General features: G+C 42.0%; 1 protein-coding gene across 1 annotated transcript in view; it reads left to right on the top strand.

Moving 5' to 3' along the window:
• Nucleotides 1-5,563: 5,563 nt before the first annotated feature.
• The window catches only part of LGR4 (leucine rich repeat containing G protein-coupled receptor 4), a 105,370-nt gene continuing 84,274 nt past the window's right edge, over nucleotides 5,564-26,659 (top strand). Inside the window, exon 1 of the mRNA XM_069555606.1 lies at nucleotides 5,564-6,337. Within this exon, the coding sequence (XP_069411707.1) occupies nucleotides 6,153-6,337 (185 nt within the window). The 5' untranslated portion in view covers nucleotides 5,564-6,152. The remainder of the gene's footprint in view (nucleotides 6,338-26,659) is intronic.

Raw genomic sequence — 26,659 nt, 5'->3', positions numbered from 1 at the left:
ACAGAAGGTGAAGTATTCTTTCCACCTCTTCCCACAACTTCTCCTTGAGTCTACAATCCCTTACTGCCTTCTTTCCTAGATTTCTTTGCATGTATGTTCTTGTAGACAAGGAAGAGCTTTTGAGGATACAGTTCAGCAGTAGAACTGTCTTCAAATCCACACCCCTGCCCAAGTGCTGGTTTTCTGTTCATGTCCTTTATGGGGTACAGAGACTTTGCATGTAGTTCTTTGAAATAATTGTCTCATGTTACGGTCTTTCCAAAATGTTTAAAGTTCTATTTGGAATTTTGAGGGAGTGAAAAGGAGCCACATTCTGTGTCTGAACTTTGTGTGTTAAAACTTTGGCCCGAGCAAATGTTCAGCATGACTAGGTGGTAATCTTCACAGTTTTCTACTCTGCTTTTTTTCCCTTTACTTTTCTGTGATAATGCCTGGCTGCTTTAATGCTCATTTAATTTTTTTTTTTTTTGCCTCATTCTTTTTATCATTAGCAGATTATGTAGATTAGTAGATTATTATTACATGGACCTTGGGATCTACGAGCAGTTGTGTAGTTCAGAAATTGTTGCAGACTCTCATTCTCTTCTGGGGTTAGATTTGAAATGGAAATATCAGGAAAAGACAATCAGAATTAGAAAGGGTTAGGAATATATATTAGGTATATTATGTATAGGAAAATGTTTCTGATACTTGTCCTAATATTTTGAAGTCTAGGGTCAATATGGGTCTTTAGAAGTACTTAATAGGACATCTGACTACAAGATATTTGACGAGGTCAAGAAACTAAGAAATTTCGGGGTGATGTTTTGAAAAGGGCTGGTTTCAAGAATGGTCTTCAGTCCCACCACAAGCCTTACTGCCAGTCATCACATGCCAAGGTCCATCAGTTCTACACAGGTGGCAGAGGAAAGAGGCCCCGGAAGCCCAAGTTTGACCACTTGTACAGCTTAAAAAGATATTTTTAATTTTTCAACAATTTGATATTTTTATTTTGTGTATGTGATTCAAGATAATCACTGTAGTTTAAAATTATCCCTAAAAAAATAGATGCTATTTTCTGTGCAAAACAGGATCACTCTAGAGACATTGAGACTCCAAAGAAAAGGACAACTAAGTGAGACACTGAGACTGCAAGCCTCTGGGGCCCCGTGTGGGAGTTCCACTGGCCCAGAGCCCCGGGTGCAGATGTGGAGGCAGCAGAGCAGAGAAACAAGCATTTACCTGGAGGACTCAGTTGTTAAGAGTAGGGATGTATCAGTTGTCTGAGGGGTAGGGATTAGACTTGATAGTCTCTCCTCATTTCCTGAATCTATTATGTTTTGATATAAAAACCCATAAATATGTATGTATGTGTAGATACATACATAATTTTAAAAACATAAACAGCTTCTAGCTTCCCTGGTGGCTCAGTGATAAAGAATCTGCCTGCACTGCAAGAGTTGTGGGTTGGACCCCTGGATGAGAAGATCCCCTGGAGAAGGAAATGGCAACCCACTCCAGTATTCTTGCCTGGAGAACCCCACAGACAGAGGAGCCTGGTGGGCTCAGTCCATGGGGTTGCAAAGAGCTGGACACGACTTAGCAACTAAACAACAACAGCAATAAAACAGCTTCTAACATTGGGTGGTGGGTCTGGCACAGATGCTTTCATAAAGTCAACAGCTGTTATTCCCCCATCATGTGACTGCATCAAGTCAATATTTGGGGTGTCTTTTGGATGGGAGGTATGATAAACCCTAAGCATCCAGGACAACTTGTACACCATTCACTCTAGAAAGAGAGGCATGTTTAAGCTTGCAATGGACTCTTCAGGGCTAATTCTGCAATATAATCTTCACCATGAGCTCACCACGGAGATCAGAAATTTAAAAGTGCTTAATGTCAACAGGTAAGGAAAGACGGTTACATTTGAGGCGTGTCTTTCTGAATTTTACATAATCCTACAAATGATTTTAAAAAATAATTAGATTTCAATAAAGGATTAACATCTATAAAACAGGGTTGGGAAACTGTATGGCCCACGGGCCAGAACTAGTCCAACATGTGTTTTTGCCAAAAAAAAAAAAAAAAAGTTTTATTGGAACACAGCCACATCTATTTGCTTATGTATCATTTATGATGCTTTTGTGCTACAGTGGCAGAGTTGAATAGTTATGGCAGAGACCATGTGGTCCACAAGGCTCCAAATATTTACTATCTGGCCCTAAACTAGAAAAACAAATATAAGCAACTCAACAGAAAACAAACAGGCAGAGGAAACGAATAGGCAGTGTATGGCAGAGCACACCAAATGCCCAATAAATACATGAGAAGATGCAGTTGTAATCAGGGAAATTCAATTTAAACTACACTTCAATTTTACTCGGTATGCATCAGATTCACAAATATTTAAGTCTTAAAACATTAGTATTAGTAGGAAGTAGACTAATGAGGTTTCTTATTCTCTGCTGAAGGAAGGACAAGTAAGTCCAGTCACTTTGGAAAACCATTTGACATCCAATATGGTGAGTGTGTGAGTGTACCTAAGCTATGACCCAGCAATTCCACTCCTGGACACACACACATATATAAAGGAAAATACATTTTAGAGAATCTCTTGCATATATGAAAAAGGAGACTTGAACAAGAATATTCATGGTAGTATTTTTAGAAAAAAAATAAGTTTAAATAGAATGGACAAATAAATACTGAGTATATTTTTAATGGAATACTATGTAGTAATGAAAATGAATTAACAATAGCACATAGTTCATGAACATGGACAAAGCTCACAGGTTGAAGAAAACAAGTTGCTGAAGAATACAGAATGATATTCTTTTTAGGGATGCACGCATACGAAAAATATGAAAATATGCCTGGGCATTAATGATGAAGTTTAGGCAAGGGCTTACTTCCAGGGAAAGAAAGAAGGAAATGAATATGATTGGGGAGGAGTACAAAGGGAACTTCAACTACATTTGTAACACTGTATTTCTTAAGCTGACTGCTGTGAACTTAGATATTTTTCTTTTGTCATTTGGAAGTATTTTATAAAAAGTGAAATTCTGTACATTTGAGGACTTTTAATTCAGTCATTATAGCACTCCCGGAGAACCCTCACAATCTCTGTTTTTGTTTCCTTAATAGAGCAGCCTGCAGAAGCATACATTTGTATAGGTATGTATTTGTAAGAATGGGTGAAGTCCACCTTGTCCACGAGTCAACAGACCTTGTACCCCCTGCCCCAAAGCCCCAAGATGAGCATTACCAGGAAGGGATGCCTCCTTCGTTGCTCCACTTCCTCTTATCGAGCCTGTGGATGCTACCTATTTACTCATCCATGGCATGAAAAGCTAGAAAGAAGAACCAGTCTGCAGGCAGAGTCTCTATTAAGTTTATATCTTGTCTGTCATCAAATTTTGGTTCATCTAGATATCTTTCCAGGTCCTTAAGGGTTATGGAAATGCTGATCATTTTTCTCTAGTTATCTGGGATAGGATCTTAAAAATCAGGGTGTGTTTTTTTTCTCTCTTCGGGCATCTTATCCAAGAAATGAAGACTAATCGGCCAGTTTAAAGCAAAGCACACATAATGTAGCAACTATTTGAAACACTAAGACTGTAACATATCTTACCTCTTTTCTTCTTCGACATGTCCTTTGTTCCTGATATTTTCTCTTCTTGGACAAGCTGCAAATTTGAATCCTCCTTTCTTACCTTTTTCATCTCCTAGATAATAGAAATGTATTCTTCAATAAAATCTATATCTCTCCCTTTTCCAAAATCCAAATCTCTCCTTTCACTTAAGTCCCCAGCCCTAAGATCTTATTCCTTGAAAGCAAAGAATAAAGTTCCTGACTTGACATGCATCAAAATGTTTACAGTTTTAATCAAGTTTTGCATGTGATTCTTATGCTTACTAAAGTTTAAAGAAAGGAAACGAGTTATCTGGCCAAAACAAGATCAATCAGTATAACATATTATTGTTATATAAAAAGAAGATAATGATATCTGGGCAAGAAAATTCTGTTGTAATGAAAGAGAAGTGTTAAAGGAACCAAAGAAACAAAATGAACAGTTTTCACTTGCTCCTGAGAGTTGCCAGCAGATAATGGAAGTGATTTAGACAATGGAATCCAGTTTAGAGAAGGCTCCAAGGGTACCATACAAGGAACCAGGAGCCCAGGAGCTGTTCTGTGATGATATTGGACAGAGCACAGTATCTGCAAGCTTCTGATTTCTTATCCATAAAACCAGAGGGTTGTCCAGCTACCTTTAAATTCTCATTCAAACCTACAACTATAGGAAACAGGTCATTCCTAAAACTTAAATTCAAGGCATATCTGTATTTATTTGACTGTCAATCATGTCAAACAAGAATTTCTTGTTACTCATATGCCCAACTGGCATTATTTTAAAAGATAAACTCCTGAATGTAAGGATGATGGAAATTTTTCATTTAAATTTCTCGAGTCTGTGTCAACTTATTTCCAGTTTCTTTAATTTTACTTATATGACATGAGTAATCACCTTGATGACAGTGAAATTTTTAACTCTGCCTACCTTAAAATATTTGTGGGAAATGTCTTCAAAATCGAGAAAAATAACTCAGAATCATAGTGGACAGCAAGAAAGGAAGTGCCTACAAAGCAGTAGCTGGTACAAACAACAATAATAATAACGTGAGGTCTATTATGCCACAAAAGTCCAGAAGAGGAAGGAATGCTGATAATCATTTAACAGCAAAGTTGCTGCTGCCTTCTCAAGGGTAGTTACTAGCACGCAAATGTTTCTGTTGTCTGGAAAAATTGTCCAGTGTTCAGAAACATCACTTCTGTTGACCCTAACAAGATTCCTGTGTTCCAGGATTTTGAAGTAGGTGAGAAAGTAGTCTGCGTTGGGGGTCACCAGAACTCTATATCGTGGATGGCTAATTGCTATGATTTAGCTACCCTGTGCATATCGCTGCTGCTGCTGCTGCTGCTGCTAAGTCGCTTCAGTCGTGTCCGACTCTGCGACCCCAGAGACGGCAGCCCACCAGGCTCCCCCGTCCCTGGGATTCTCCAGGCAAGAACACTGGAGTGGGCTGCCATTTAGATAGGTATAAAGATGTTAGGTGAAGGGAGAGGTTCTTGGGGGATACACTGTTTTAACTTTAGTATATAGATGAAACTTAAATATTTATGCCAGATTAAGAGAAGCCTTTTCCCTCCTCTTTAAAATTCTTTGCCCATTTGCACAGCTCCCAGAGTCCTCACCATTTGGAGCAGCACAGAGTCATTTGAAACTTAACTGAATGCTGGAGGCAAGTTCTACTTTTCAGGTCGTCCAATTTAGGAGATCCAATTTCTGCAGAGGGAAGACAACGAGCATGTGTGTGGGGGGTAGAAAACCAGATTCTACGTCTTCAGATCCTTCTACCTTCGATCCACAACCTGCCACGCAAATCAAACCAAGTCAGGGATTTCTGCCTAGAACTACCACCACCACCACCACCTTGTCACTCACGCCCGATACACACGCCCTTCTGGTCCACTCTCGGCCAATGGCGGCTCCCCTCCTCGCATAGTAATAAGCTAGAGACCTCCCCCGGCCAATGGTGCTCCGAGAGAGGGGTTAGTTTTGCATGTACCTAGGTGATTTGCATAACCCAGCGGCTGGGGGCTTGGGAACCCGAGCGTGCAACCCTAGAAGGGAAAAAGGACGGGAGGAGATCGAGCCGCGGCTGCGAGAAGAGCGAGAAAGAGCCCGGGTGTTTGTGCGAGAGCCGGGCGGGGGCTGGGGCGAGGGGCCGGCATGGCTGAAGTCTGCGCTCCGCAACCTTGAAGAACGGCTGCGGCGGGAGGCCGGGGACCGAGAGGCGGGTGCGATGGCAGAGCGCGGCCCCCGCAGCTGCGCCCGGCCGGGCCGGCTGGCCTGAGCCGCGGGAGGACCTGGGGCTGCCTCTGCGCTTCCATGGAGCAGCGGGAAGGGCGAAACTCCGGAGCGCCGCGTTCCTTCGCTGCTGCCGCGGACTGTTGAAGGAGCCGAGCCCGCGTGACTGCCAAGAGAAGAGAGCCCCCGGCCCAACCCGCAGGCCTGCCGCCCGGGGCGGCGGGGGGCGTCGGAGGGCGGCGGAGGCGCGCCGAGCGAGCGGCGCCGCGGGAGAGGCCGGCGCGGGTGGCGGCCGCAGCAATGCCGGGCCCGCTGGGGTTGCTCTGCTTCCTCGCCCTGGGGCTGCGCTGCTCGGCCGAGCCCAGCGGCGCGGCGCCGCCTCTCTGCGCGGCGCCCTGTAGCTGCGACGGAGACCGTCGGGTGGACTGCTCCGGGAAGGGGCTGACGGCCGTGCCCGAGGGGCTCAGCGCTTTCACCCAATTGCTGTGAGTGCGGGCTGCGGGGGCGCCGGGGGTCGGGGCGCCGGGGGGCGGAGCCAGTGGCAGATCTCATCCCACCCCCCACCCCCCGCCCCGCAATGTGCCGAGGAGGGGGGCGGGGCGGTGGGCCGCCGGCACCTCCTTGGCACTCACTCCAGTGCCACGGGCTTCCCAAGCTTTGCCAACCCGGGTCCGAGACCCGTGTAGCTCTTTTTCCCAGGCTTTAAGGGCACGATCACCAGCTCCCCCACACCTCCTAACTCTCAAGTGCATCTGGGGCCGAGGAGGAAAGAGGAATCTGGAAACGCTTGCCCTTGGCAACCTTTTCATGCGACTTTTGTCTTCTCACCCGGGCCCCCTGCTCAGCTGGCAAGAGCTTTGCAGGCGTTAGGGGTGAGGGCGCCTCGAACTTGGCCCGAGTCTGAGACCGAGGCGGTTTTCGTGGGGAAGCATGTGGGGAGAACACCTGTGCGGTAGTCAGGGCCAGTGGCCTTCCTGTTTGGCCCTGTCCGGGGAGAGCAACCTGGCACCTGGGTCCGCTTGCACTCCGGACTCATCAGCCAGCGCCTGGGGTTCTGGAGCGCGCGGGGAAGCCAGGCCAAAACAAGGGAGAAGGAGGGGAAATTGCAGGTTTCTCTGGATATATTAGTCTTCTTACCCAACAAGGCCTTTTAAAGAAGGAATGCTGACCTGAAGTACAGGATATTGGAGGAAAATGAAAGTGCCAGAGCATAAGCTCTCGAAAGGTAGCCGTTTTCTGTTGTTGCTTCACCAGGAGAACTTTTCTTTTGAGCTCCCCGAGGTTGGGGAAGTCGCTCAAATGGTTCTGACTTCCACAGACCCTCTCCGCAAATGGGGACCGTCTCAGCTTTTAGACATTCGCTTCAGAAAAGAAGAATCTGAAATAGGTGCTGGAGGTGGCATTGGCAGATGGCCCCCGTAGAGAAAGAATAGGATAATTGAGTGCCGGGCTTGGGGTTAGGCTCCTGTTCTTCCTTGTTGTGCTGTGTGGCCAGATTAAACCAAGGGCAGTGAAAGAACTGTTTGAGAGAGAAAGGGGTTCTGAGGGCCTTGGGTAAAGGGAATTTCCTTTTACCTTATACCTCCTGAGGGGGATCTCTTAGACCTAGACAGTTGGAAAGAAAGAGCAGACCCCCGTGGAGAATCCTCTCTATTCAGGCCAGAGTATGCTGCCTCCAGGTGGGTGGTGGGAACTGTTCTGCTTGCTGTCTGCCAATGGGTGGTTTGTTTTTTTTTAGTATGGTGGCCAGTTGCCTTGGAACCAGTGTCATTCTTTGGCCACCCCCCCCTTCTTTTTTTTTATCCCCCGCCTTTCAGGTTGAAGTTACATATTTGAAGTCATTTTCCTTCAATAAGGTGAAATTTAACTTTTCAGTGCAAAATATTAACTTTGCTGTGAGGAGCATTTTGCCTACAAAAGATACATTATGTGGAAAAGTTGGGGCGGGAGTGGGGAACCAGAAGGGAAGAAGACTAGGTAGAGGGGATGGGACTATTTTTTCCCCCCAAGACCTCTTTAAACTTTTAGGGAATTCATTGCAGAAGAGGTGCCTTTTCCTGACACTTCTTTCAAGCCCCAGAGAGAAAAGCAGTTGAAAAGACCTTGTTGAGCAGATTCCTTGAGTTTTAGTGACTAGTCTTGCCTGCTCTGTAAGGAAAAGGGCTGTTTTACATTATTACCTAAAAAGCACAAAGAAATATCACATTTTTATGAGAGTGCACTCCTTGCTATAGAGCATCAGACATCTTTCTTTAGAATTCAACAATGTTCTGTTTTTGACTTTGAGCCTTACACAAGTGACTGTGGATGGCTTGGGAAACATGAAGATAATTGGCACCAGTCCAGATCAGATTGCCTAAACTAGCATCATCCTAGCACTTTCTGAGCTGTGGTTAGAGGGCACTTGTGTTACATTTTCTTCTTCATGACCTGTAGAGTATTATACACCTGACAACTCCTTATTTCACTCTCCATTTCACCTTAAAAGTATGTTATGTGACCAGTGCATGTAAAGGGAGTCGCAAGGGCAATATATTTGCATTTTGGAAAATCAGTGACTTAAAAAGCCGCATTGGGGAGGGGTGGGTGCCCACACACAGTTGATCTTACAAGACATCTTGGAATCACCCAAGCACTTTTTGCAAGTACTTCTGATTTACTATCCCATCACAGCTTTGGTGAGCCTAAGCTACACACCAAGGGACTAGATCAAGAGTCCCCAAACTTTGATTGACCAATTTTCTAATTTCTGGAGCATGGGCACCGAGGCCTATTTAGTTATCTGTAAAATGGTAATCACCAAAATAGAAATCAAAATGATGAGACTATGATTTTAAATCAATTCTTGTATTTTTTTTTTTTGTCATTCCTCAGTGGTATCTTGCCTTCACCTCACTCAGGGGTGTACACATCCCACATTGGAAACTCTTGGTCAACAGAGCAGGGATTTCGTTTTATTCAACGTGGAGGGCACAGAGCCCAGTACCCAGGAAGCACTTTAAAAATGTTGCAGTGAATAAATAAGGACTTCAGGGCACACCAAGGGGCAGAATTGGGGATTGGAATTCAGCCCTCATTCCCACATGGGATTGCCAAACTCTGCATTCTCAGCATTTAGCCTTTTGTCCAGATCTGAGAAGGCCCCAGAGTGAGGAGGCTACCTGCTTCTTCTCCTTTAGGCTCGTTTAAACTTGTTCAGTCTAACAGTGTCTATTTCCTGCCGAAAGCTGCTTTATCCAAGTCTAGGGGCAAAATCAGATCTAATCCTCAGTATTGTTGATGAGATTCTTGTGTTCACAGCATCGGCTGCACCTGTAGTGATTATTTATATTTCGCAGCAGCAGTTCCCCATCCTGTGTCACAGTGCAATGGCTCGTCACACGTCACCCTGAGATGTTTGAAAGGAAGTGCTCTGACTAGTATTAAAATTCCAATGTGTATTTTTATTTTATTTTATTTATTTTTTTTTTTTTTAATTTTTAGTTTTTTATTTTTTAAATTTTAAAATCTTTAATTCTTACATGCATTCCCAAACATGAACCCCCCTCCCACCTCCCTCCCCAGAACATCTTTCTGGGTCATCCCCATGCACCAGCCCCAAGCATGCTGCATCCTGCGTCAGACATAGACTGGCGATTCAATTCCCAATGTGTATTTTTAATCAAAAAGATTCAAGGTTATTCCTCTATTAGATCTAATAAGGTCTGTCTTAATCACCTGTGTTCCAAGATTCTTGATGGGGAGATAAAGAGATGAAGTCACCGTGGAGGTGGGGAAGGGACTGTGAATGTATGTTCTCTGGTTTGTGTGGCCAAACCACAAAATTTGAGACCTGTAGGGACACAAATTTCCACATCCTAGGTTATATCTGGTGCATAGTTTTAGGATTATAAAGGCTGTTTCTGTGGCTTTGTGGAGAGGGTACTAGGTTTGAGCCCTTGACCGTAGTAGTTCTTACCATACTACTCAGTAATTGGGTGGCCTTGGGCAAGTCACTCTTTTATTTTGGGAGGCGGGTGACAGTTTTTCATTTGAAAAATGAAGTCATTGGATTCACTATGTCCTGTTTAGGCTGCTTGTAGCTTCCAGATAGATGTTCTATGATTTTATAATCCTTTCACGGTTTTGGGATGGCAAGGTGACTATAGCATTCTGCTGCTTTCGTGAAAAGATCCCAGAAGGATCTGAATATCCTTCTAGTTGAAGTTGCACAAGCCTATTTATTGCCACTCACTCTGAGGAAGAGTTCTTTGTGTTTAGAAGTGTGTGTTAGGAAATTTGCCATGGAGACTTGTTACAGAATGCCTGACTAGCTAAGGCGCTTTGCTGGGGTAGAATAGCCCCGCTTGTTTCCTGTCGGTATGGCTTCACACTTGGAAAATAAAATCACTCTGTTTCAGTAATTTGGATACTGTACAAAAAGTTACTCAACGTCCTCACTTCCATGTAATTAGTCATAATCTCTCCAGCCTTCACAGTGTGCGTACCCTGTACAGAGGCAGGTTAGCAAGCTTTCTATATAAAATTGATGGTTACCTGAGGGGCTTTGAAGGGTTTTAAACAATAATCTGTTGTTTCTTCTTCTTTGGGAAGCATCATCTCAAATTCTTCCCTAAGGTGTACTTTTTTCATGATCCCAAGCACCTTTCTTTTAATAGTATTATTTGAAAATATTTTCTTATGTTTCCTCTAATGTTAGTTGTATTCCCAGGCAGGTCAGTAATCAGTGGCTAAATGTTTATGCCTTTTTTGATGGTCAAGTCTTGATATCTTGCTGTCTGAATTACTGTCTGTAAATTTCATTGTTAGCTTTTCTGTGGTCTGTCTCTCTAGCGAAGTATTTGTGTTATATACCAGGGAACTTTGTTCTAAACAAGGGCAATATATGAACATCTTTAAGTACAGGTCCTTCATTTCACAAACTAGTGAACTGCTGGATTTTCTTTCAATTCAAGAGGAAAGAGCATTCTGCTGGGAATACGGAGAGCTGGTTTCCAGATCTGTCAGTAAATCACACAAGTGACCTTGAGTGGTGACATACTTAACCCTTCAGGGCCTTGGTTTCTTCACCTGAGAATAAGGAAGTAAACAACTCTTACTGCCAAGAGTTTTCTTTCTATTTGATTTGATTTTTTCCCAATATGTTTGTCTGATTCTCTCTCTTGTGTTAAGAGTAGTGTAAGTGTCTCAATCCTGAAATCTCTCCGCCACCCAGAACACTTCTCCAATTGTCCAACTCTACTGGAACGTATCCATTGACTGGGAAACGCACTGCCTCACAAGGCAACAATGTGCTGGGTGTGGTCTGAGTTGTACCCAGGATTTAAACCACCGACTCTCCTTCTGGGGCTCCTGAAGGCTTGTGGTAACCACTAATACTTTATGATTCTCAGTCCAGCTCAATGCTAATGACAGTTATGGTATCACAAGCATTTAATGTCCAGGCACTTGGCTCTTACCATTAGAGTCGTAAGGTAACATTTGACAACTTAATCTCTTAGGGAAGATCAAAGTTCTGTGCTAGGAGGTGGATCCAGGCAAGTTTGGGCGTTTTCTTGGCCTCTGTCAGGTTACCTCTCAAATTCTTATTTTAGCCATCTTTATAGTAAGGAGGCACTGACAGAGAGCCTGCGAGTTTGTGTTTTGGTCTTTGGTCTCCTTGATTGTGCTTATTTATCCTTTTATTCCCATTTTTCTTATTAAGAAATAATGGATATTGGTGACTGATGGCTCTCACTGCTTTCAGTCTCTCTGAATCTGTGTAGATTGTCTAGCAAGTTGTAAGGCTCTTTTAGTGACTCTTTGACATTTTTCCAAGACTGTTTCTCACCTTTTCTCTTTAAAAAAAAAGAGATATATTTCCATAAAAGCTCAGTATTTATCAGTATACCTGGGTTAAAAGTTAAACCCTCCCCAATGTGCCCTTAACTCTGAAAAATGTAACTAATGTAATTTGATAAGACAGCTTTTCTTTTCATTTTTTTTAAACTAGAGATCAAGGTTTTGACTTTAGAAATGTATTATCTAGCTTGCTCTTTAATTGCCTCCTGCAGCCTTGAAGTTTTCGGCAATGGCAAAAGCTTGTTTTCCTATATAGACAAGGGTATGGCTAATTTTTGCCTCTGTTCCCCCCAGTTTTGTTCAGTGAAGTGTAGTTTTTCGAAAGATTCATTGAGGATAATAAAATACTTTAGCTTTAAAGTCTGTCAGTGAAGAAAAAACAGTTAAGGCATTTAACAAGTCAGTACTCTTACACAATAACTAATTTGTTTGCCTTCCCAGATATTTCTTTTGTGTTTCAACACTTGATGGGCAGACAGCAGGCCAGGTATCCGTTCTATTGTCTGAAACTGAATGAATTCAAAACTGAGTTTAGAAATGATTTTCTAGTTCATATACATTTAGTAACATGTCAACTTTCTAAAGACTTGAGCCAGTTACTACTCAAATACCCTCTTTAAAAGGCAAGATGTGGTTATTTTGTAGTGTACTCTGAAATCACCCACCCATAGACAAATATTTGTTATTAAACTTTGTATATGGCTGGGACTGTTTTTAGCAAATGTATAGAAATATTGTGTGTCCTGTACAGGCAGTTAAAACTCTGGGTGGTTGTTTTTAGTCTCTAAAGTATGTTTTGATAGTTACATATTTTACTAGTTAAAAGAACATGCTAGCCTAGTCCCTCCATCCCTGCAGTAAGGTTTGACTTTCGGCATCTCTTATTTTAAATGCAAATGATTGGGGCTCAGGAATGCCCATCTAAGAGTATAAGTTTCAAAAATGAACATTAAAAAAATATATTTTAATAGCACTCTTAGCTTTACTGTACTGAAAGATCTTGTGAGAAAAACATTGAACCACCCCTCTTGGCAGCATGTTGGCCCATTAAGAATATAAGAATATCCTTGTAAGGAAATGTAAACCATAGATATTTTGGGAGGCAGCTAGACCAAGACGGTATACGTTTAGATCCCAGTCTGGTCTGCTGTCTGTGCTAGTGAGAAAACATGTAGTGGGAAAGCATATTTAATCTATTATGGAATATTTAATGATACTTTATCCTTTATATTTCATTTGTATTTAAGTATTCTGAATCAAGATAAGTAAAAAGTTAAGTAATCTCCTTGAGTTAGCTAACCCCCCCTTTATTTTTACCATAGGAGAATATAGCTTTTTTTAAACAAAGTTTTAAATATAAAATTGACCCTTAAAACAATAGAAATGCACACTGACAGCAGAATATTTTTATTCTTTGAATCAGATTTCAGAGCCTGGGATCCAGAAAAATCCTAAGTTGGATTCTCCCTGTTCCTGTATATCTTTAAAGTTTTCTGTGGGGAAATTTTCCTTCCCAGGTAGGGCAACATAACTTTGGCAAGGAGATGGCGCCTTTCCCTTGGTGCTGTGGGAAGCGTGACTGAGGAATGGGCCCAGGATTGCTGGGGACCCCATTTGTCCTTTCCCTCCAGGGTCTGAGCACCCACATGGAGCTCTCAGTATAAGTCACAGAGTCACCGAGTACAAGTGGGAACATCTGACTGCCCTGAAGAGCTTGACTGGAGCTGTTTTCCTAGTGAGATAGACAGTTGGCCATTAGAAGTTTCACTCTTATTCACACTTCTTGTTTGGAAGTGCAAGGTAGGAAGTGTGCTTCCAAGTTGGCAGTCTTCTCTCTGAAACAGTGGGGATAGGGCTCTGATGGTGATTAACTTCTGGCTTTACCTATTTACCTACCAGGTAAGCTTCATGCTAAAAGGCCCTCAGAGAAAGTACATAAATGATATGGATACTGTGAGAAGGGTTTGGCAGATTAGATTTTTCTCGGGAGAGAGGAGACCTCCTCTTTGGTCTCTCCTTATCTCATATCAAGCATGTACAGAATTCTACAATTTGATCAGAGTTAAGAAAGGAATATTCAATGCATTTTAACATTTAGTATTATGTTTTAAAGCTTGATTTCCCTGGTGGCTCAGATGGTAAAGAATCTGCCTGCAAGGCAGGAGACCAAGGTTTGAACTCTGGGTTGGGAAGATCCCCCGGAGAAGGAAATGGCAACCCACTCCAGTATTCTTGCCTGGAGAATCCCATGGACGGAGGAGCCTGGTGAGCTACAGCCCATGGAGTCTCCAAGAGTGACTAGCTCTTTCACTTATTATAAAAACATTACATGTGGATTTACTAACTGGTACTTAGCAGTTTATTATAATCCCACTTCTCATCTGTTCGGTGTCACTGCTAGTTCATCTCGTTTGCTTAGTGGGGTGTGTTTTAAAATCTTGATGTTTTCTTATCTTTGTAACAAAGAAAAACTTTGCAGGTTGGTCTTCTGCCCTCCCTAAGATCATTTTGAATCCGTGGTCTCATAATCCAGCTTTTTATGTCACTGTCTATGCTTCAGTGTTCTTTTTATGCACCTGTTTTTATGAACAAGACTTCAGAAATGGTTTTATTTTTGAGAGTGTGGTTTCCAGGAATCAAGACCTCTGAGATCCTCAATCTGCGCACTTGGGGAGATCACTTTTTTTTTAAGAATTAAAAAAAAATTAATTTATTTATTTTTGGCTGCACTGAATCTTAGTTGCTGTGTGGGCTGTCTCCATTTGCAGCAAGTGGGGGCAGCTCCTGGCTTCTCTTGTTGCAGGAGCACAGGCTCTAGGCATGCATGCTCAGTAGTTGTAGCATACAGGCTTAGCTGCTCTGCAGCATGTGGAATCTTCCTGGACTAGGGATCAATGTCCCCTGCATTGGCAGGCAGATTCTGTACTGCTGGAAGCTTCCCTCCTTCCCCAGGGAAGTCCTGGGGATATCACTTAACCCTTGGGACATTGGCTTTTCCATCTGCAAAAGGAGTTCACTTGACTTCAGGAGTCATATGTAAGAAATTTCAGCATGACCTGTTTCAGTGACCGCAAGAGAGTCCCTTGAACTGCAAGGAGATCAAACCAGTCCATCCTAAAGGAAATAAGTCCTGAATATTCATTGGAAGTAGTGATGCTGAAGCTGAAACTCCAATATTTTGGCCAATATTTTGATGTGAAGAACTAACTCATTTGAAAAGACCCTGATGCTGGGAAAGATTGAAGGCAGGAGGAGAAGGGGGTGACAGAGGATGAGATGGTTGGATGACATCACCAACTCGATGGACGTGATTTTGAGTGAACCCCGGGAGTTGGTGATGGACAGGGAGGCCTGGCGTGCTGCAGTCCATGGGGTTGCAAAGAGTCGGACACAACTGAGCAACTGAACTGAACTGAAGGACCCATTACATTATGTTGTCATTTCTTTGAGGAGTGACTAAGCAATTGTCTATGTGTGCTATCCCTTTAAGTCATTTAGATTTAGAATTCTAAACTCTGTTTCTCTGGTTCTTTGAATGTGTATCCGTTTCATAGCCTGTTGGAAACTTCACAGTGAGTCTCATACTAATGGGAAAATGTCTTCTTGGCTGGCAGACTTTTCATTCAGAAAACTGTAAAGATCCTGGTGGAGAAAGGACAGCGCGTATGTTTTTTATCAAGATCCCTTCTTGTAGGTGGTGCTGCTCCCTTTGCAACAAGAAAGCCTAATGGTTGGGGGTTACAGTTTCTCTAGAGGAGAGAGCTCGGGGGAAATCATGCTTCCTTGCCTTAGTCTCTGGCTGGCCTGAGATTTATCTTCCCTGAGATGGCTGATCGAGTCAAAGGATGCTCTCCTAATAGGGGGACACTTTGTTTCTCCTCCTAGCAAATGGGCAGGTAACTTGAGACAGTGTCCATGTAATCTTTACTTTTTAAATTTAATTAGTTCTTTGTTTGGCTGTGCAGAGTCTTCAGTTGCTGCAGGAGGGTTTTCTCTAGTGGGGGCTGCTCTTTGTTGCGGCGCGTGGGTTTCTCATTGCAGTGGCTTCTTGTGTTGCAGAGCACGGAGTCAGTAGTTGTGGCGCACTGTGGGCTTAGTTGCTCCACAGTGTGTGGAATCTTCCCAGACCAGGGATCCAACCCGTGTCCCCTGTACTGGTAGGTGGATTCTTAACCATTTGACCACCAGGGGAGAAGATGTAATCTCTAGACACTCATTTTCTACTTCCAGACTTTTGAACACTAAGGATTTTCATGCAGTAATGTTTAACTTTTTAAGCAACCTCATGCCAGTGAGTGCCCAGCAGTTTCTCATCACTTTCCATATTGGGGATGGATAAGGTTTGTTCAGGTTTGACAGTTTAGCTGGATTCTTGTCTCTTCATATCACTTTGTAACAATATGCAGATTATAAGATTACTTTCTCTTTTAAGTACTTTGATATTTTACTTGTTATTGGATACCTGTGTTTTTTTTTTTTTTTTTTTTAATGTTTGAGACCAATGCTTGTGTTCCATGGATAAAGAAAAGCTTATTATCCTTGGAGTAATTTTAGAACTAAAATCCCTTTCACACATTGCTCAAAAGTTATATGACATTCTTGGTAAGCACACTTAAATCTTTCTCAGAAACCTTAAAAACTTTTCTGGGTTTCAGTTTAGCTCTGCTTTGAAAGTGAATTGTGAAGCCAGAGCAGCAGCTAACACATGCAAAAGTGCTAACAACCTATTTAGATTGGCTGAGTGTTCCAAATACAGTTGTGCATTTTCTACCCCAGTCTCTTTCTCTAAAAAAAAAAAAAAAAAAAATGTTTGAGATGTTTTTCCCATTACCATCTTGACATCTGCCTGGTTACACATGAATAGCTTGACCCAGTCCCTCAGCAGGGAGACTACCATGGCCTTGCTTTCAATAGCCATGTCACTGACAAAGAAAACATATGGAATATTTCATCCCTGCCCTTTGCAAACAGTCTGGGGCTGTGAGGGCATGCAGCAGAAGGCTTCATCCTTCATGGTAAGTTGGCAAGTTTGTGTGCTAACCACAGGCTCTGCTGTTAGCAATCAGACTGTGTTTTCCAAAGCCCCATTACATTCTGTGGAAAGGCAATCTCGAGTTTTGGATAAATCAGTGTCTAATATTAGTTTGAATTAAGTTTATACGACCAGCTTCCATAGTGGGGTTTTCTACTAGATCAGTTATTTCACCAAAGGGAATTTGTGTGTGTATTCAGAATGTTTCAAGGCTGTTCTCCCAGGTTTGATATGTGGCGTCCATTTGATGGATAGAATGATAGAACATGCCTTGAGGACTGTCTGCCTTGATGTTTATCTTCTTGTCAACCTGCAGAAAGAGGTCCATTGATCATTCTCCTGCTAGCCAAGGCCCACCACATTGACCTTTAAGGTTTCTGTTGCATAGCACCAGCTTCTACTGGGGACTTGGTTTCAGTTCAGCGAGCATTAACGGCTTTGCTTTGTGGCATCTAAATCCACAGTGTGGAGGCTTGTCAGCAGGTGTAGCAGGAGAGGGCCAAGAATGTGGAAAAGAGGGGTAAATCAACTGCTGTCTTTTTCAGGTCTTCTTCTGCATTAAAAGAATTTGCCCTTGGCACTACCCTGGCTGATGTGGCATTGCAGAAGGGGGAGTGGAAAAAAGCAACACCCTGTGACACCAAAGATGAGAAGATTCATGACTTTGGCGGAGGAAATAACGACATACATTTCGTCAGGGTCCTTTCCAGCCCTTAAGTTACCCGAGCTTGAATTTCTAGTTCTATTGTTTCTTAGATGTGCTGGCTGGTTTTGTCAAGAGTGGATGACAGCTTGAAAAGGAAGTGAGTTTTATCCCTGTTTTATCCCTGATAGAGGCAAATATTTAAATGTATACATCTCATCTAGAAGGTATTTCCTTTTTAAAAACTTTTTTTATTTTATATTAAAGTATAGCCAATTAACAATGTTGTGATAGTTTCATGTGGACAGCAAAGGGACTCAGCTATGTAGAAGATATTTCTGATGGTTCTTGCTCTCATTACTGAACATTTGCTGTAAATCAACATGCTAATAGACATTGCTGCCTCTCACATTTTCTTATATTAATTCATTTTGTAGTTCTTAATTATAATACATTTCCTTTAAATTTGGAAAGTTACATTTCTGGTGCTATGCAACAGAAACCTTAAAGGTCAATGTGGTGGGCCTTGGCTAGTAGGAGAATGATCAATGGACCTCTTTCTGCAGTTGACAAGAAGATAAACAGCAAGGCAGACAGTCCTCAAGGCATGTTCTATCATTCTATCCATCAAATGGATGCCACATATCAACAAAAGTTCTTGGGAGTTTATATTTTAAAAACTTTTGGTTTTCCAGTTATTCGTGAATGAGTCTATTTGAGGTTCCCCTCACTTTCTGTTAGTGACTCTGTATGTTTATTCTAAAATAACTGTTATAATCTCCAATGTTCTGTCTTCCTTCTTTGCCTGCTTAACTGATCTTCATAACTATGAATTCATAGGGAAAACTCCCCTAAACCTCTCACTCTTAAAAGCTCACCCTTTCTAGTGTACAGGAATATAGCCACCAACACTGTTCAGATCCAGAACATCCCTATCACCCATCCTGTGCCCTTGGTAGTCAACCTCTCTCCCCACTTTTGGTCCCTGGCAACTGATGATCTCTCTTCTGCCTTCGGTCACGTATTTTGAATTTACCAGAATGTCATATAAATGGAAAGTAACAGATTATATTCTTGGGCCTGGCTTCTTTGACTTATTGTAATGCGTTTGAGATTCTACCATGTTGTTACCATCTTGTTGAGTTTCTATATGTAATATTCCTTTTTATTGTCAAGGAGTATTCATTATATTTAGTAGAGTAGTGTGTTAGTCACTCCGTCATGTCTGACTGTTTGCAACTCCATGGGCTATAGCCCACCAGGCTCCTCTGTCCATGGAATTCTTCAAGCAAGAATACTGGAGTGAGTTGCCATTTTCTTCTCAAGGGGATGTTCCTGACCCAGGGACTGAACCTGTGTCTCTTGCACTGCAGGCAGATTCTTTATCATCTGAGCCACCACAGCTTCCCTGGTATTCCATCATATGGATGTAATGGAATTACAATTCTTTTATCAATTCCACAGTTGAGGGACATCTGCTGTTTGTCCAGTTCTTAGAGTAACGAGAATAAAGCCATTATGAATATTCATAGAGAGGTTTTGTATGAACATGTAGAGGTTTTCATTTCACTTGTATAGGTACCTAGAAGTGAGCTCCTGGGGCATATGGTAAGTATATGTTAATAAGAAAATGGTCTAGATTTTAATGCCTTAGAGGTTTGATATCCCTCATTACTTGTAGCCTCAATATATTGTTAACATGGTATGTATGTGGCATTTGCAGAAGTCTCTAAAGATTGGTTATGTTTAAATGTCTGTGCTTTTACCAGAGTAGAATTCTTAGCCTTCTTTTTGATACCCGGCAGTTAACTATGATACCCCAAGGATTCGTGTGGAAATGAGACCAAAGTGGAGCATTTTGCTGACAGTGAAAAAACTTTGCATTATTACTGCATTTGTATTTGGAAAGTCTGATTCAAAAAAATGGAAATTTGGTAAGGAATTGCTAGGCCTTCTTGTGTATTTGGCATGTTATACGTGGCATGGTTCCCATTTTATGGCTGAGCAAACGAAGTTGGAAAGGGTTGGGTAACTTGTGCTGACATCCCAGTTAGTGGGTGGTAGTTGGTGTTTGGTATTTACTTGTCCATCCTGTAGTTAACTTGGAGAGTTCACAGTTTCAGAAAAGGGAAAGGATATAATTTAAAAGAAATGGTGAGAAGCTACAGATTATTACGCGGGGAAAAAAACAGAATTGAAAATTAAGCATCCTCAAAAAGCGTACACATGTACATGTGTACATGCAGTGGGGGACTATCTCTTGATTAAGGAGTAACTTATGTTCAGAAATCAATTCAGGACTGCCCTGGCAGTCCAGTGGTTAAGATTCCACACTTCCGCTGCAGTGGGCATGGGTTTGATCCCTGGTCAGGAAACTAAGATCCTACATGTCATTGAGCTTGGCCAAAAAAGAAGAAAAATCAATTTACCAGGTAAAATTATGTTTTATTCATAGCAGAATTTAAAAAAACAAGTCTTACTCACTTGGTCTCCTTGCTTTCTGTACATCTTTGTTTAAAAGCTTTCACATCGTTTTCTATGTTAATAGTGTTTTTCCACGTCAGGAAAATAAATATTAGTTGTGTGTCTTTTGGCTTGGTCTTTTTTTGTGTGGAATTCCCTCGAATGGTATATGACGATCAGATCCGTTAGCATACTCCCTTTTTGGTTTCTTAAGGAGAAACAAATTTCTGAATTTGCTTCTTTAAACCAAAACCCTGAAGTAAATTAGAAAGCAAAGTGTGCAGTATGATGGTTTCCATATAGCTGCCCCCTTTCACTCACTGGAATTTCCTGCCTCTCCTGTTGAAGATGTTTTTATAGGGAAGTCAGCATAAAAGTGAATCACCCATGAGCCTTTTTTTCCCCCCTCAAGGCATTTCATGTAGTCAACTTGGTATTAATTTAGCTGGTACTCTTCAGTTGACTTGAACACCGTGTTTTTGGATTGTGAGCTGATGTTTATTAAGCTGTTAATATTTTACAGACTGAATGGGTTCCTGTTTGAATCTGTGTGCTCTTTCCTTTAACAGCAGGGCTGTTCACGACCGAATCTGTGACCACAGTTTTGATTTTGACTGTACCAGCCCCCAGCTCGGAGGGTCATTTACCTGGTAACACTGCAGGTGGTCTTCTTCTGGAAGCATTTTGCAATTTTATTTTGCTGAAGTTGCATTCTTGGTCATGAAGAGCTGCTTCATGGTCTGTCTTGCCATACAAATAAACCATTATCATCATTTTGTTATGAACATAGATGCTAAAAATAACAAATGTCATTGAATACCAGGCATTGGGTGAAATGTCTTTGCATGTATTATCCATTTAATACTCCTATCAGCCCTCTAAAGCACATGCTTTTATTTTCCATTTGATAGATGGAGAAACCTCCAGGGGCGGTGGGGGGAGGGTGAGGGTGCACAGGTAATAAATAAGGTTTTGTGGATGAGATGTTGGATCTTGCTTTTTCAGACCAGGATTATTTGGTTCAGTGGGTTATATGGGACAGTGTCCTTTAGTCCTCTTCTTAGAGGTAGGCATTTATCTTTGTATGGTGGATATCATGAACTACTTGTTTTATAGATGAGGAGTTAGTTCTGGAGAGATTAAATCTGTTTGTTCTCGGCTTGAAGTGTTCTCAGCTCCTTAGAATGTAGATTCAGACCCTTCTAAATCTTAAAAGTCTCTGGTGTGATGGTCCTGAAAATCTTGTGTGTGTTAGGAGCCACTCAGCAAAGAGGCTGTATTTACATGTATTTATATGGCTCAGACAGTAAAGAACCCACCTACAGTGCAGGAGATGCAGGTTTGATCACTAGGTTGGTAAGATCCCCTGGAGAAGGAAAGGGGGACCTACTCCAGTATTCTTGCCTGGGAAATCTCATGGACAGGAAGCCTGGCAGGCTACAGTTCATGTGGTGGCAAAGAGTCAGACAGGACGAAGCCACTAACACTTTCACTTTCACACATGGATATGTATATTTACATACACATACATATATTTACATCTTCCCTGGTGGCTCAGAGGTTAAGGCATCTGCCTCCAATGTGGGAGACCCAGGTTCAATCCCTGGGTCAGGAAGATCCCCTGGAGAAGGAAATGGTAACCCACTCCAGTATTTTTGCCTGGAGAATCCCATGGACGGAGAAGCCTGGTAGGCTACAGTCCATGGGGTTGTGAAGAGTTGGACACGACTGAGCGACTTCACTTACTTACTCACATATATTTACATGTTTAAAGATCTTGTATCTATTTAGCATGTTTTCAGCATTTCAACTACATGAATCATAACCAAATTTTTGCTAATATTTTTCTGCCCTTCCCTCCTTTCTTGAAAGTTCACTTCTTTTAAGAACTGGTAAAAGACTGTTGGTCTGATTTACATTCTCCATTTAACCTGGAAGAAATCCAGTTGCATTTAGTTGTATGATTTGCCCAGAACCATTGGTAGCCTTCCAGGGTATGTTGACAAAACAAAGGAGAAGGAAGCATGTTATCAGAGTAGATGGTCTTTTCTTTGATTATATAAATCTTTAATATTTAATGAGACTTTGACTTGTGTTCAGTTCAGTTCAGCCGCTCAGTCGTGTCTGACTCTTTGCGATCCCATGAATCATAGCACTCCAGACCTCTCTGTCCGTCACCAACTCAGTGTCCATGAGTTCACTCAGATTCACGTCCATTGAGTCAGTGATGCCATCCAGCCATCTCATCCTCTGTCATCCCCTTCTCCTCCTGCCCTGAGTCCCTCCCAGCATCAAAGTCTTTTCCAATTAGTCAACTCTTTGCATGAGGTGGCCAAAGTACTGGAGTTTCAGGTTTAGCATCATTCCTTCCAAAGAAATCCCAGGGCTGATCTCCTTCAGAATGGACTGGTTGGATCTCCTTGCAGTCCAAGGGACTCTCGAGAGTCTTCTCCAACACCACAGTTCAAAAGCATCAATTCTTCAGCGCTCAGCCTTCACACTCCAACTCTCACATCCATACATGACCACAGGAAAAACCATAGCCTTGACTAGACGGACCTTAGTCGGCAAAGTAATGTCTCTGCTTTTGAATATGCTATCTATGGCTTATGCTTGTCGGATGGTAAGATTTTCTGTGCTTCTCCCCTGTTTATTGTCCAGTCTTTCAGGGTCCAGTGCTTGATTGACATTGTAGGTGAGGTGAGTAAAACAGCTTTTGTGTGAATAATTTTATCAGTTCAAACTATTTTCTGAGAGCTGTTAATATTGATATAATGGTTCATGAAATAAGCTCTAAAGTAATGATTACTTACTGGGTTAATAAGTTATTGCTTTAAAAATTAATTTCTTCAGCACATATTTTGTAAGTATTAAGAATTGTTCTTGGAGATGGAGAAACAGATAGTGTCAGATATCTGACAATATCTGACAGTGTCCCTCTCTTCATGTAACTTAGCTGGCTTGGGCTGGGGTGGGGTAGTGGTAGACATTAAAAAAATAAACATAATAAACATATAAGATCAGCTAATATTAAGTACTATCAAGAAAAATAAAACAGAATGAAGGGGACTCACTATTTAAGAGTTGCCAGGGAAGCCTTGAATCCCAGAGTGATTAAGGTAATTACTGATTAAGAGAGTCAGTCAGTATCTGTTGGAATATGAGCCCATCTTAAGCAATGGCAAAACTAGATTTTAAAAGTTCCTCCCCACCCCATAATTATAATTTAGTTAAAACATAAAAAGATTATATGCATTGGGGGCATTTTCACATGCCATAATAAACTGGTATATCAATACAGTGGACTACTACACAGCAGTAAGATAGCCAACTGTTGATACATGCATAAGCATGGATAGGTCCCATGGGTATTATGCTGGGCAAAAAAACCAGTCTCAAAGTTACATCTGCTGCATGATCCCATTTAAAATAGCCTAGAAATGACAACATTTTAGAGTGATGGAGCATTGGTCAGTGGTGGCTCGGGTTAGAGGTGGGAGAACAGTGAGACTAAAGAGGTACAGGAGGGAGTGAGGGGGCAGTGATGGCAAAGAGAGGTCTTTATTTTATTTCATTTAGTTTTTAGCATAGGTATAGTTGCATCTGCGTTTCCCCAATGGCTCAAGTGGTAAAGAATCTGCCTGCAATGCAGGAGACACAGGTTTGATCCTTGGGTTAGGAAGATCCCCTGGAGGAGGAAATGGCAACCCCTCAAGTATTCTTGCCTGGAAAATCCCATGGACAGAGGAGTCTGGCGGGGTACAGTCCATGGGGTCACAAGAGTCAGACATGACTGAGCACGTAGTTGTGTGTAGTGCCCTAAAGTGAGGATTAGAGGTGAGAGCAGAGTTTTCCTTGAGAATATTTTTTATTGAACAGCCGTAACATTATGGAAGGTTTTAATATTCATTTTCCAAGTTTGTGGAATTGAAAGTATCTATTTTCTGCAAGGAATTGAAAATATTTTACCAGGAGGAATTGAAAGTATTCATTCCATCCAGGGCTTTGTTTCAAGTAGAGTAATATGCCCATATTTTTGTTTTTACGTGGTGAGAGAGCAGTTCCTTATGGTAACTGTAGTGGTGATTATATGAATTCATACTTGTGGTTTAAAAAAATGAGTGCATATAAAAAGTTGTGGAATCTAAGTAGGGTCTGTCTTTAAGATGATAGTGTTGTGAAAAGTGAAAGTTGCTCAGTCGTGTCCAACTCTTTGCGACCCAGTAGACTGTAGCTTGCCAGGCTCCTCTGATGTCCATGGAATTCTCCAGGCCAGAACATGGAGTAGGTAGCCATTCTCTTCTCCAGGGGATCTTCCCAACCCAGGGATTGAACCCAGGTCTCCCAAATTGCAGGCGGTTTCTTTGCCATCTGAACCATCAGGGATGCCCAAATGGGACTTCTTGAGTTCTGAGATGTAGGACTTTCTGTGCTATAAATCAAGATATTCTTCAGGCAAGAATACTAGGTTGCCATGCCCTTCTCTAGGGGATCTTACCAACCAAGGGATGGAACCGAGGTCTCCTGCATTACAGGTGGATTCTTTTCCATCTGATCCAAGGGAAGCCCAAGAATACTGGAGTGAGTAGCCTATCCCTTACTCCAGGGTATCTTCCCAACTCAGGAATCGAACCAGGGTCTCCTGCATTGCAGGTGGACTCTTTACCAGCTGAGCTACCAGGGATGCCCACTATAGTGTTGTACCCAAATAGACTTCCTGGTTTAGCTAATGTATTCTGGTCACATAAGATGTTGCCATTGGGAAATCTGGGTGAAGGATGCATAGGAACCTCTGTACTATTTTTGCAACTTCTGGTGAGTCTTAAGATTATTTTCAACAATCTTAACAATTATAACAACAACTGTACCAGATCAGTTTAGAATCTTGCAAAACCTTAGTAGAAATCTTGGTCTCCTCCCTCCTGAAATAAGATAAGGAAACTGTCTCTGAGGTGACATAATAACCTGAGGTTGCAGAGCTGAAGTCTGAATCTGGACTTTGTAACTGTCAGGTCCACAGTATTTTGCCCCCTTTAGAGCTTGCTGCTGCTGCTAAGTTGCTTCAGTCGTTTCCAACTCTTTGTGACCCCATAGACAGCAGCCCACCAGGCTCCCCCGTCCCTGGGATTCTCCCAGCAAGAACACTGGAGTGGGTTGCCCTTTCCTTCTCCAATGCATGAAAGTGAAAGTGAACTTGCTCAATTGTGTCCGACTGTTCGCGACCGCATGAACTGCAGCCTACCAGGCTCCTCCGTCCATGGGATTTTCCAGGCAAGAGTATTGGAGTAGGGTGCCATTGCCTTCTCCGCCCTTTAGAGCTTAGCCAGTTTTCATTGCTGTCGAGCCGATTTTGGATATGATGTGCCTGTCCTCCGTGTTTCTCCCTAAATTTGTCTCCCCACTTTCCACCTCGCTCTGTGCGTGTGTTTGTGTGTGTGTGTGAATGCTCTTCTATGCCCTGCAGCATAGGAAGTGTAATATATAAAGTATGCATTAGATTTATCACTTAGATGGTTTTAGCCATCTATTTGAATAAATCCCATATGCGTCTCCTATCATGAAGGTCCTTCATTACTGAGCATTTGGTCCAGTCTAAGCATTGTGGGGAATCATGTTGGATTTCTGCCTGTGAATTAGTAGCTGAGTGGTGTTTTACTTCAGATGATTCAGTATATTTGCCTTAATTGCTGGATTAACCAATTTCTTGCCTCCCACAAAAAGCACACACATTTGTATAAAGAGAGGATAAATGAATGAAGTTTTCGGGACTAATTTTTGTGGTATTTAAGCAATAATAGTTTAGATTACCCACAACCTTAATTTCCTTTCATGAGTCCTATAGATGGGCTTTGTCACCATTTACACTTGATTACTTCATTGTTAACCCCAGTGATGTGATTTAGCATGCAAAGGCTTAATTATTCCTTTCTGGCCTAGTGGAGAAATTTCCTTTCAATAACTGCCTCCACTGCCCTTTAGCCTCTTAAGCACTGAGTTTGTTTGAAACGACATGGTTGCTCAGCAAGCAATTCCAAGCTCAGCAGTGCCTGGAGCTGTCTTTGGACCATAATTTATACCTCTGACATAGTGACTTAGGCCTCAGTTCTTGTGTGATGTGCCTGGTGGATGCTCTTCATTAGAGCAGTGGTGCGATGCATTTTTCTGAAGTTGCAGTCAGAGAAGTTGATGATTACATGGCACTAAATAATTCTCTTGCAGCCTCTCTTTTTCAGGTTGACATTCTCTTGTTTTAAGTGAGTGGTTATGCCAACTTTGAAAATAAGATTAGACTCTTAAAAACAAACTTGAGTACCTTTAAGAAGTGTTTTGTGAGGCAGTCATGTGTTGTTGTAGTCACAGTATAGAGATCATTATGTAACAGGTCGCTGTCAAGGTGAGGCTCAGACCTTCAGGATGAAACTGAGAGGCTTGTGCAGGGTTGGCAAAGAGATGTCCTTGTTTAGTTTTTAATATAAGTTTAGCTACATCTAGGACCCTCAAGCATGGAATGGAGATGCATGAAAAATTTTCCATGGGAGTATTGTTATTATTTTTAATTTCATAGCAACAACAGATAGGAAGTTCTGTTTCATTTCCCACGTGGAGGTTTGTGGAGTTGAAAGTGTCTATTGGTTGCAAGGAATTGAAAATATTCTGCCAGGAGAAATAGTATTAATTCTACCTAGGACCTTGTTTCATGTAGAGTAATATGCCCATGTCTCTATAGACACTTAACAAGGCTTGGATGGTTTAATGTCACTTTGGTGTGGGGGGAGAGGGCAGCGTGACGCTTAACAGTGCAGTGGTAAAGAATCCTCCTGCAATGCA

Source organism: Ovis canadensis, chromosome 15 (genome assembly GCF_042477335.2).
Source record: "Ovis canadensis isolate MfBH-ARS-UI-01 breed Bighorn chromosome 15, ARS-UI_OviCan_v2, whole genome shotgun sequence".
Taxonomy (NCBI): Eukaryota; Metazoa; Chordata; class Mammalia; order Artiodactyla; family Bovidae; genus Ovis; species Ovis canadensis.
The sequence above is the reverse complement of the archived record's forward strand: the minus strand, read 5'-3'. Positions and strand labels throughout refer to the sequence as shown.